At 42.2% G+C, this 12,775-nt stretch overlaps 1 protein-coding gene across 2 annotated transcripts in view; it reads right to left on the reverse strand.

Moving 5' to 3' along the window:
- The window catches only part of LOC107388497 (A disintegrin and metalloproteinase with thrombospondin motifs 20), a 135,466-nt gene that overhangs the window by 56,815 nt on the left and 65,876 nt on the right, over positions 1–12,775 (reverse strand). For both annotated transcript variants that reach the window (XM_054732877.2, XM_054732878.2), the window contains one exon: positions 9,233–9,328. In XM_054732877.2, the coding sequence (XP_054588852.1) occupies positions 9,233–9,328 (96 nt within the window). The remainder of the gene's footprint in view (positions 1–9,232; positions 9,329–12,775) is intronic.

Below are 12,775 nucleotides of genomic sequence, written 5' to 3' on the forward strand. Positions count from 1 at the left end.
TGAAAGCCTTCTTTAGAAATGTTGGCCCATATTGATAGGATGGCATCTTGCAGTTGATGGAGATTCGTGGGATGCACATCCAGGGCACGAGGCTCCCGTTCCACCACATCCCAAAGATGCTCTATCGGGTTGAGATCTGGTGACTGTGTGGATCGTTGTAGTACAATGAACTCATTGCCATGTTCAAGAAACCAGTTTGAAATGATTGGAGCTTTGTGACATGGTGCATTATCCTGCTGGAAGTAGCCATCAGAGGATGGGTACATGGTGGTCATGAAGGGATGGACATGGTCAGAAACAATGCTCAGGTAGCTCGTGGCATTTAAATGATGCCCAGTTGGCACTAAGGGGCCTAAAGTGTGCCAAGAAAACATCCCCCACACCATGACACCAGCCTGCACAGTGGTAACCAGGCATGATGGATCCATGTTCTCATTCTGTTTACGCCAAATTCTGACTCTATTGTTTGAATGTCTCAAAAGAAATCGAGACTCATCAGACCAGGCAACATTTTCCAGTCTTCAACTGTCCAATTTTTGTGAGCTGGAACAAATTTTAGCCTCTTTTCTATTTGTAATGCAGTTGAGTGGTACCCAGTGGGGTCTTCTGCTGTTGTAGCCCATCCGCCTCAAGGCTGTGCGTGTTGTGGCTTTACAAATGCTTTGCTGCATTCCTCGGTTGTAACGAGTGGTTATTTCAGTCAAAGTTGCTCTTCTATCAGCTTGAATCAGTCGGCCCATTCTCCTCTGACTTCTAGCATCAATAAGGCATGTTTGCCCACAGGACTGCTAAATTCTGACAGAGTTACCACAAGGACAATTTTGGTGGGCCACTAAAAAATTTACTTTGGCCTCATCTGGCCACTCTTATCAAAATGTCCTGGGAGTGTCCATGGGTGGCACAGGACTGAAGTGAACCTGCATGACTGACACTGCAATGCAAACAGCTCTCTGAAGAAAAAAAGTCAAAATAAGCACCAGGCACATCTCTCTATGTTAAGTGTTTCATTTAGCCTCTTGATCACACTTAGTTTACGTTATGCCCTGCATGTTGATGGATGCCAACCGACAGTGATCCAGCTGTCATGACTAAGTAGAACACTTTGCACCATAGGCGTCATTTTAACCGGGGACGCCGGGGACATGTCCCCGGCAAAATTTGTGATTGGCAGCTGTGTCCCCCCCACTTTCAAAAACGCCTGCTGATGAGGATTTTTGTTTTACCAGCTCAGATCTTATCCAGGGGTCGGCAACCTATTCCCATCAAAGAGCCATTATTACCCGTTTCCCACAGTAATTCTGGACGGACCTTAATAAGCAGTGACTTAAGTGAAGCAGGCAGGTCGCGCTAGAAAATTTCGTTTAAAAAGACGTCATAAATGTGTTCCCCCGTCCTTTTTATTTATAAAATATGAAGTAAAAACTCACAATTTAATTTTCATTCATTTGTCATTAATATTTAGTCTACACCCGTGCGTTAACCATCTTCCAGTAAACGCACAGCATCCAGCCCACCTCTCCAAATGCGTAAAATGTGCATCAGCCGCTAGTTAGGTGCACCATCAGCTGATCAGCCCAGACAAGAGCAGAGCAAATAGAGACAGAATAGAGGATGATTCTGTCTGGATGTGGATGGAGATTACATTTTACAGCAGCCTGATCATCATTTAAATACGTAAACCATCACCTGTCTTCTAGTCCATGCTATCAGCATATATTTTAATTGGTGTGTGTGTGTGTGTGTGTGTGTGTGTGTGTGTTTTCCACTTCAAACACTGGTCTAACCAACCAGACCAGCGTGTCCAGTAACATATTAATGTTACAATTAAACAGTTTCCCTTCATGTAGGCTAGGAACATTTCACCTGCCGTGGCCCGACCGCTTCTGCTCCACACGAACTTTGTGCGTGATCAAATGTCTCTACGCATCATGCGTCTCCATATTAGAGACGGGAACAAGCGCTGTTCAGCCAGTTTCATAATTTCATAAAAAGAACATTTTTCCAAGTGACACATCCCTCAGAGAGACCGGGTTTCCAGACCGCTTCAGTGGGAGGAAATCATTGCATGCACCATGGTTCTGCGCTGCGCTGCGAACCCCTCAGATCTTCAGCTCACTGTCCACCGTGGGCGCTCCGAGCCGCGCTGAACACAGTGTCCAGTATAAAGCTCTGATGTTCTGATGGGAATATTTTACCTCCGCGATGTGCGTTAACGATTAAAATGTCAGCTCATCCATGTGCATCAGTGTGCGTGGGGGTAATTCTTTCAAACCAAGCAACATCCTTGAGTTCATCTGTCAAAATAAACAGTCAAATGGAAATATATGTAACCTGCCGTTTAACTGTTTTGCCTTCTTGTGAAGATTGTTGCAAAGAGAAACAATTAAACTTGATTAACCCCAGAGCCACCCAGAGAACCAGAGCGCATGTGGGAAGGTTCCTCCCACTGAAGCGAGTGTTTTCCAAACCCGGTCTCTCAGAGAGACTCGTCACTTAGAAAATGTTCCCTGATGATGAAACTTTGGCTGAATAGCGCTTGTTCCCGTCTCCAATGTGGCGACACATCCAGGAGCTGTCTGAGGAGAATCCCAGAATCTCACATCGTCTTCAGCTAATAAAGCGCCTATGATTACGCACAAGCGTGACGCGTCAACCCGGTCTCACAGTAAGACCAGGTTGGACCTGTTCAGGTTTACGCAGACAATCTTTACATTTAGAATTGGCATACAGATGTAAAATTAATGCAGTAAAATATAAAGCATTTTATTTAAATATCCATTCATTATTTTACAAACACAGAGCCGCATCAGATGGATGGAAGAGCCGCATGCGGCTCCAGAGCCGCCGACCCCTGTGCTAGCCTACTTTATTGTCCCCAGCAATTTTTAAACCCCACTCAAGTGTATGGTTATTGTCCCCAGCAATTCTGGAAACAAACTGACGCCCTTGCTTTGCACACACATACCATTTTATCTGAAACCAGAAGGATCCTTCCCACAAACCTGCAGTGCCTCCTAAAAGCAAAAACCGCATTAAAATTAAATACAAATAAAAACAAATCCCCTCAGGGAAGACCTGTATTTCTAAAAATGAAGAAAAAAAGGAAAATTAGAAAACAATAGCACGTATGAGTTCACATGAGGGAAGCCGAATTAAAAAGCAATTTGGATTATTTACTGATTTGGTTTTAGAGTTTTATAACCCACTTGATACAAAACTAGAGATTCTGGAGAACATTTCAGCTTGTTTGATTCTCATATTTGACCTTAGAACTGATAAAATCCTCACATCTTCCTACAGGAATAGCAAATTTGTCAAGAGAGTGTACAGTAATTAAAATATTCTACATAATATTCCTGCTAAAGTGAAACTTGTGGCAGAATGTTCCATATACCAAACCAGGGGTGGACCCCCTAATAGCTGTGTGTAGATGAAGATTGGCCAGATGTGTCCCTCAGAAAATTGAGCTGAAATGGTTTCAAACCTGACTTGAACCTGCACCTCCTTCAGGGAGATTATTTTGTTGCTGTTGATTGAATTCACCGCAAGAGATTAAACATGCTCACGCATGCATGCGTGCACACACACACACACACACACACACACACACACACACACACACACACACTGCAATCTCTGCTTTCAAAAACCCTGGGCTCCACCTGCCTTTAATTAGAACTTATTGCTGCCTCATTCATCTTTCAGTGGCTGACACTCCATTTGCTTTCCCAACCAACCCACATGGACCCCTGAATCCGTGTATGATTCATTCTTTGTATTTTCGATTGAAAAAAAAAAAAAGGAAAATAGATATTTTTTTGTTTGTTTGTTTTTTAAATGGGTTCAATAAAACAAACAACAACAACAACAACAAAAAGCGATTCTCTGACTTTGGGGGCACCATTGCTCTAAGCGGGAATTCTTATGAGTGGAGAAGACGCAGAGCGCTGATCGTTGGTGCGCTCGCTGCGTCGGTCGCACAGTACATTCTCAAAGTGGTGCAACAAAACATTATTATTAACACACAATCGTTCATTTCTGTTTATATCCTCTGCTACTCTTTTAATCATGCCTGAGGTGTTTCACCTCACTGACGCAGCAGAGCGCTGATCGTTAGTCAGTGTTGGGCAAGTTACTTCAAAACTGTAATGCATTATTTATTACTTGCTACCCTCATTTTAAAGTAATTCATTACATTACAATATTAGTGATTTTAAAATGTAAGGCATTTCACTACTTTTGCATTACTTTAAGCTACTTTCACCAAAACAACTTCAATATGAATCTGGTAATCTGACGCTCAGTGAGCTCATGACATATGTGGAAAGTGATGTGGTGTCTGAGCTAGGATTGTTGTTAAAAACAGTCAGATATAATAACGGTGCTTTAAAATTATTGTTTATTAAATAAAAGCAACAACAATCTGTACTCTCAGCACGCTGCCATCTTATAGGGCCATCTGAGCAGGGAGTGAGGTGGTGGGGGCTCCAAGCCTATATTTACCTTGGTCCTTAAATGCCTTGATACGGCCCTGGATGTGGGACTGACTTCTGGGGTGATCTGATTCTATCACATGTATACATATTAAATGCTTATATATTATTGCTTTTCACTGGTAAAAATGTGTATTGGGGATAAATCTACCTACTTTTTTTTCAAGCACTTTGTTTTGTTTTCTTGATTTTATTTGAATAATTTCCTGCCCTTTCTCTCTCTAACCTTCCTGCATGCTGCATGTTTTCTCCGCCTTCCAGAAAAACTGTTTCCTAGATTTCCTACTTTCTAACTAATTAGCCAAAGGGATTACCAAACACACACAAAAAAAAAAGCTTAATATGCGCTGTGCTCCAGCAGCAATGAGTTGGAATCCCCGGGGCGCAGATTATGAACTCAGTTGAAAAGTACATGAAGTACCAGAAAATATGGGCTGATATAAACGATCGCAAACGAATAACTTTGTTTTGGTGGCGCGATCTTGTGAATATAACAGGACGCAGCTGGAGTATATGAGCCATTACCGCTGCGTCCTCTCTGCTCATTGAATGCCTGCAAAGCTGAGTCCATAAATTACGTAATATATGTAGATACTGGATCTTTCTTCAGGCTTCCCGCAATTAGAATTTTTTGGAAACCCATATCTTGATTCTGGGTTTAAAAATGCATTGTAATTACCGCGTTACTGACAATTGTACCCAGTAAATATTACCATTTTCTTTCCCTGTAATGCCTTACATTACACATTACAGCAAAAAGCAATGCATTACTGTAATTTATTACTTTTGTACCGCGTTACTCCCAACACTGTCGTTGGTGCGCTCAGTGTTTGTAAAAACACCTCAGACTTTACTGACATGTTCTAACTAATATTGTCAGACAAAGAAATTTTCTAAACTCACAAAAATCTGTCAGCAACAAAACCACGTGAAAGCCACTATTTGTGGATCCTCTGAAAGTTTCATGGTGTCCTTGACAAACTTATTTTCATTGATCCTATCGTCTAATCTCACAGCGGAAACAAGCATTCTTAATAATCTGTGCACAGGAAGCTTTACTGGTGCTGTAATAAAGCAAAAAGTATAATAATTTCTTAATAATATAATGTTGTCAGGCTTAGAGCAATGGTGCCCCCAAAGGCAGAGTATAACTCTCTTAGGGTTCCAAGCCCAACGGGCAGGGAGCCCTGTTGTTTTTCTACGGATTTTTCATTATTTATTATTTTTCTGGCATTATTCTTCTCCGCTAATTCCATATGGGCGCAGGAGCCAGAAAATACCAGAAAAAATCTGACATGGCAGTCTGATAGAAAATACAAAATTTGTACCCAGAGTCACCTAGGCGGCGCTATTGAGAAGGTCAGTGAGTTTCTACTAGCTACTAGCTCCCAAAACATAGGCCCTACAGTCACAAACTTTATATGTGCATGATCCTTGGACGATTTTGCATGATTTTGTATTGGCCACGCCCATTTCCGCCTTGCTAGTCGAAAAAAATTCTAAACTTAGTTTTAATCACCAATCTGTCAATTTTTGTCGAATCAACTTCAAACTTTGTACATATGATCTATAGACTAAGCTAAGTCGTTGTGATGAAGAAAAATGCGGAAATATAGAAAATTGGGCTAATGACACCATGTCAAATTCAGTGCGCTAGCTAGCACACATTTTAATTGATGATATCTCCACTATTTTTTAGGTTTAGATAATGAGATTTTAGACTTTTACAAAGTATGAGGTGTAAGCCAGATATACTTAATTTTGGTTTGATTCACCAATAGGGGGCGCCGAAGAATCAAAAAGTTTGTTTCAGTGAAGCGGCTCGATGGATTTCCACAGAACTTGGCACAGCTGTTTATCTTCGGACCCTCAGCTATATTTTGAAAAAGATTAAAAGTGGGTGTGACTTATAGGCTTTAAATTTTTTTCGCCCTTTTACTCTTGAAAAATATATATTCTATACAGTAATTTACAGTTCAGATCTATAACATTATTATCTACAATCACAGAGAAATTTTAGAATTTAGTCCAATAGGTGGCACTGTTGTACCTAAAACATATTTTTGGCATTTTTTCACCCTTTTTTCAGTTAAAAAAACAAATGATCTCATCCTGTACTGTATGTTCATTGAGTCAGTCAAATTTAGATGAGTATTTTGAAAAAATATTTAACCTTATGCAAATTTGTAGAAAATTGCATAGTAAGTCAAATGTACTTTTGTTAACTCCTCCTGGCCGTCAAATACAATAACTCTTTGATGACTTGATTATTATTATCATTATTCTGAGCTACTACAGCAATCAATTTCCCTCTGGGATTAATAAAGAATTTTTGAATTGAATTGAATTGAATTGAATTTAATTCAAACACAATCAAATCAAAACTTTGCCTGACATGAGGGGAAGAGAAGCTGACCAAACGATCTGGACGGATTTTTCATGTTTTATTTATTTTTGGAAAAATAACTTTTTAAATAATTTTTTTGAAATGAAAACTTTTTTTAGTATAACTTTAAAAGATGTTGACGTTTTTCAAAGCTTTTCAAAACAACCGTATCCAAGGTCAATTCAAGTGTATATGTTGATTTTCAGCTTGATTCAACAATAGAGGGCACTATAAATAGGAACAATTTATACTGCTGAACTGGCTAAATGGATCTGCGTGAAACTTAGTGGTTGTCATCAGTATAGAGTCTTAGGACTACACTATCAATATGGTAATGATCGATCAAAGTGGGCGTGGCTTCGTTTCAAATTTCAAATTTGAAAAACTTCCTAAAAATCATTATTTGCATGTAAGAGGCAAATATTTTTAGGTTGTGTTATCTGTGTAGCCTTGAGTTCATATCACAAAAACTGCAGCTCCACAAAGAGGTTTGCTCTTTATATTTACAAAAATGCATTTTAAGCCAGTAGTTGTAGCGCCAATTCCGAATAACAATCTTCTTGAAATTTGGCACAGAGTTCACTCTTAGGTGGTTTATGAAACACATGGACTTATTTTTATTGGACAGCCACTAATGCAAATATTATTTTATTGTAAGAAAAATGTAACATTTATGATCCTTATAAATATATAAGCAGGAGTCTCACATCACAAAGGTAATCTGGGAATATTTTGAGATTTTTGTACAAATGTTCCCATGCATGAAATGGTAAATTGCCTGTATTTGTATAGCGCCTTAGTAGAGTTCTACAACCCTCCAAGGCGCTTAACACAGTCTTTCAGCCATTCACACACACAGTCACACACTAGTGGGAGTGAGCTACAATGTAGCCACAGCTACCCTGGGGCGCACTAAGAGGCAAGGCAGTATTCTCTGGTCAGAGATTGGATCAAACCTTCAACCTTCCGATTACTGGAAAACCCACTCCAACTCCCGAGCTACTGTTGTCACATGCAGTACATGACTTAATTGACTAAATCTCCAAGATCTTTAAAAATTAAACGATGGAACTGGAATATAATAGGAATTTAGATTTTATCGATGCCTATGAAAGATTTTCCTATAGGCTGTGCAAAAGGTTCAAGGAGATTTCCTGAGTATTCATTTAATTCTGCCGGTTTAGAAAGCTGACAGGACGCCGGCAGGAGAACGTGTTTTAGGGGCTTTGCGACGTGATGAATGGAGAGGGCGGGCACGGGGCCATTCAAGTCTTTCACCCATTCATACACACAAACACACACTGGTGGGAATGAGATACAATGTACCCACAGCTGTTCTTTGCACTGAGAGGCAAGGCAGCATTTGCTGGTCAGAGTCGGGATCAAACCTGCAACCTTTCGATTAATGGAAAACTCGCTCCACCTCTCGAGCTACTGCTGTCCCATGAAACACATTACTTAAATGACTAAATTTCCAGGCTTTTTAAAACTTTCATGATGGAACTGGATTATTATATGGATTGAGAAGACAGCCATGCCTATGAAAGATATTGGTATAGGCTGTGTAAAAGGTTCAATGAGTTACCCCGAGTATTCGTTTTACTGCGCAGGTGAAAGTGTGCTGACGGGATGCCGGCAGGAGAACTGTTGTTGGGGCGGGTCCTCATGAGGAATGGCGAGGGCGGGGCTGGGTGGGGCTGGGTGGGGCTGGGTGGGGGACTGGCTCTGGATGGCTTGGAACCCGTTGATAACTGCTTGCAGTTCTAGTTTTGTTTTTGTTTTATTGAACCTGTTTTAAAAATAAATAAGAAAAAAAAACAAATCTATTTTTCGTTTTTGATTTTTTTTTTCTTTTCAATTGAAAATACAAAGAACAAATGATACATGTATTCTCCTGGTTTCCATGTTTTGTGTCACAAACTCCTCCCGCTGACTTCATTCCAATCATTCCTGCCACCAACGTGGCGGCTGACGTCATCACACCGACACTACTTAAGGAAGTGCCGGCGTTTCATTCATTGCTCAGTCATCGCTCTCACCAGACTTTGTATCGAGTCTCCAGGCTTACCAGCCCTCTAAACCTTCAAACTAAACCTTCAGGAGATAACCACGCTGGTTATTTCCATCACTCCGCGTCTGGGCAACAGATCCTCTCAGTCACGCTTCAGATCTGCCAACGAACCTGACATTTTCTTCATATACTGTTAACGTGTTATAAACAACAGTTCCTTACTGTTATACACACATTTACTGCTCAGGCCATCTTGTTATATTGGTGCCCCCTAGATCCAGGTCACTAAGTGGTGATACATGGGTGTTATGAAGGGTAATGACAGCCCAAAGCAACACTCACCGAGGTAGTTGTCGTCTTCTGGTTTTCCAGAGTAGCTGACTTGTTTGATATCAATATTGGTGGCTCCAGCTGGGATCCGCACCACAACGTTGTAACCTAAAGAAAAAGAAAAAAATAATAAATAACACAATGAAATACAAACCCATACTTTAGGACACCGAGCATGTGTTCCACAGGGAATAAAGTAGCTGTAACAACAGCAATGAATGGTCCAGACACAATTTCCATAATAGCTTCACTATGTTAAACAAAACTCCAGACAGGAAAGTCTGGTTCCATCCACCTGGGATTTAAATGTCACACTTGGAAAAAAAAATATGAAAAGGCTCAAGTCATCTCAAATAACCTGCAGAAGGCCTTGTTTTAGACTCAAAGGCCTGACCATGAAATAATATGTAATTATTCCTTTCGGCCTGCAATTACCACACCGGTCCTGTTGTTTGAACACCAGCGAGTGTGACGGAGCAGTCAAAAGCCAAGATGTGACAGCAACATGTAGGTATGAAAAGTTGATGTGAAGCACAAAAACCCACAGAAATAAAAATATAACACTACAGGGAATAATTTAATCTAAAACTTTCTGTGAGAAAGTTTATCTCCCTGGGCTGCCACCTTACCATGGTGGAGGGGTTTGAGTGTCCCAATGATCCTAGGAGCTAAGCTGTCTGAGGCTTTATGCCTCTGGTAGGGTCACCCATGGCAAACAGGTCCTAGGTGAGGGATCAGACAAAGAGCAGCCCAAAGACCTCTTATGATGAATAATATAAATGGAAACTGTGTTCCCTCGCCTGGACGTGGGTCACCGGGGCACGTGGGGCATGTTGGCGAGCTCCTGGTGGCCGGGCTATATCCCATGGAGCCCGGCCGGGAACAGCCCAAAGAGGAAATGTGGGTCCCTCTTCCCATGGGCTCACCACTTGTGGGAGGGGCCAAAGGGGTCAGGTGCAGTGTGTGATGGGTGATAGTCGAGGGCAGGAACCTTGGTGGTCGGATCCTCGGCTACAGAAGCTGGCTCTTGGCACATGGAATGTCACCTCTCTGGTGGGGAAGGAGCCCGAGTTAGTGTGTGAGTTTGAGAGGTTCCGACTAGATATAGTCGGACTCACATCAACGCATGGCTCTGGCTCCAGAACCAGCTTCCTTGAAAGGGGTTGGGCTTTCTACCACTCTGGAGTTGCTCCCACTGAGGGGGTGGGCATCCTAGTTGCCCCCCATCTTGGTGCCTGTACGTTGGGGTTTACCCTGGTGAATGAGAGGGTAGCCTCCCTCCGCCTACTTGTGGGGGGACGGGTTCTGTCTGTGGTCTGTGCTTATGCACCAAACTACATTTCAGACTACCCACGCTTTTTGGAGACCTTGGAGGGGATGCTGGAGAGCGCTCCTTCCGGTGACTCCCTCGTTCTGCTGGGGGACTTTAATGCTCACGTGGGCAACAACAGTGAGACCTGGAGAGCTGCGGTTGGGAGGAAGAAAAGGAAAAGGGTAGAATGCCTTCTCCGGGTCAGGGATGAGGTCCTGCCCCAAGTGGAGGAGTTTAAGTATCTCGGGGTCTTGTTCAAGAGTGAGGGAAAACTGGAGCGTGAGATCGATAGGCAGATTGGTGCTGCATCTACAGTGATGAGGGTGTTGTACCGGTCTGTCATGGTGAAGAGAGAGCTGAGTCAGAAGGCAAAGCTCTCAATTTACCGGTCGATCTACGTTCCTACCCTCACCTATGGTCATGGGCTTTGGGTAGTGACCGAAAGAACGAGATTGCAGATACAAGCGGCCAAAATTTGTTTTCTCCGCAGTGTGGCTGGGCTCTCCCTTAGAGATAGGGTGAGAAGCTCGGTCATCTGGGAGGGGCTCGGAGTAGATTCGCTGCTTCTCCACATCGAGAGGAGCCAGCTGAGGTGGCTCGGGCATCTGGTCAGGATGCCTCCTGGACGTCTTCCTGGTGAGGTTTTCCAGGCACGTCCAACCGGGAGGAAACCTGAAGGTAGACCCAGGACACGCTGGAGGGACTATAGTCTCTCACCTGGCCAGGGAACGCCTTGGGATTTTCCCAGAGGAGCTGGCCCAAGTTACTGAGGAGAGGGAAGTCTGGGCCTCCCTGCTTAGGCTGTTGCCCTGCGACCCTACCCCGGATAAGCAGCGCAAAATGGATGGGTGGACTTTCTGTGAGAGCGTCTTGCTTTTAAAGAAAAAAAACAAGACTCTCAAATGTTCTCTGTTAGCATGTCAAACATTACCCAAAACAAAAGCTAGCTATCCACTGATTTCCTTCTCATCTATTCACTCTCTCTCTTTCTTTACATTTTTAATCACAATTGTCTATTTTTTGCTCATTTAAAATATATTTATAACCATTTTCTAAATTCTTTTTTACATTTTTACATTTTTTGTTTTTGTGAAGCGCCTTGTGATTTTTATCTTGAGAGGCGCTATAGAAAAGATATTTTCGTCTTCTTCATCTTCTATCTATTTGTCAATTGTTTCATTTACTACGTAGACGCCACGTGGACTGGCGCTGCCTATTGACCTTTTGCACGGGATGTCATGCCGCTTATGGGGCCACCCCCTTTAGCAATGATGGATGGCAAAAGACCGTTTACACACGTTTAAACTCCTGTGAAGTTACTCAAAACAAGCCAGTTTGTATTATTTTATGTAGCTGATTATACATTGAAATGGTAATATTGCTGTGTGGTTGGCTGCACTAACAGACAGTGATGTAAACGCAACTTTGTTGGAGACTAAAGAAATCTTACTAAGAAATCACAATGTAACCATAGAAACATTACTTGGTGTGTGTGTGTGTGTGTGTGTGTGTGTGTGTGTGTGTGCGCACGTGTGCGTGCGTGTGTCTGCGTGTGTGTCTGCTCTGTCTTTTCGATCCCCAGTGAGTCGTGGTGGATGGCTGCTTATACTGAGCCAGGATTCTCTGGAGGTTACTTCCTGTTAAAAGGGAGTTTTCCTCTCCACTGTCACTGCATGCTTGCTTAGTATGAGGACTGCTGTAAAGTCACTGACACTAGCCAGTGACGTCAGTGACTCGATGCAATTTGCTGGGTTCCTTATATAGGAAACTTTTTTCTGATTGGCTTAATGAACTGACCTGTATTGGAATGTTTATTATGTGAAGTGCCTTGAGACGACTCTTGTCGTGATTTGGCGCTACATAAATAAACTTGAAAAAAGACAGAGATGAATCGCAGCGATCAATCAAACGGACTAGCAACCCTCACAGTATCTTCAGATTTGCAGCAAACATGTTTTACCGGGTCAGATTAACGTTAATACATTTCACCGGGATAAATGTGATTTGTTTATACTACTTATTAATAATCCTAATGGATGGATGGATATTTAACCATGGAGGATGTGCGGTGCTGTTTGCTGTAGTGAAAAGTGAGATAATTATTTTCAATAATATTACTCCAGTGCAGAATTACGTGTGTTAAGATTGTGTTATTTATTTAGTATGAGCGTCACGGTCATCCCGGTGTGAGAGCAGCATCTGCACCGGTGAAACCACCAGCAACAAAACTAGTAGGGATACAG

Source organism: Nothobranchius furzeri, chromosome 4, assembly GCF_043380555.1.
Source record: "Nothobranchius furzeri strain GRZ-AD chromosome 4, NfurGRZ-RIMD1, whole genome shotgun sequence".
Taxonomy (NCBI): domain Eukaryota; kingdom Metazoa; phylum Chordata; class Actinopteri; order Cyprinodontiformes; family Nothobranchiidae; genus Nothobranchius; species Nothobranchius furzeri.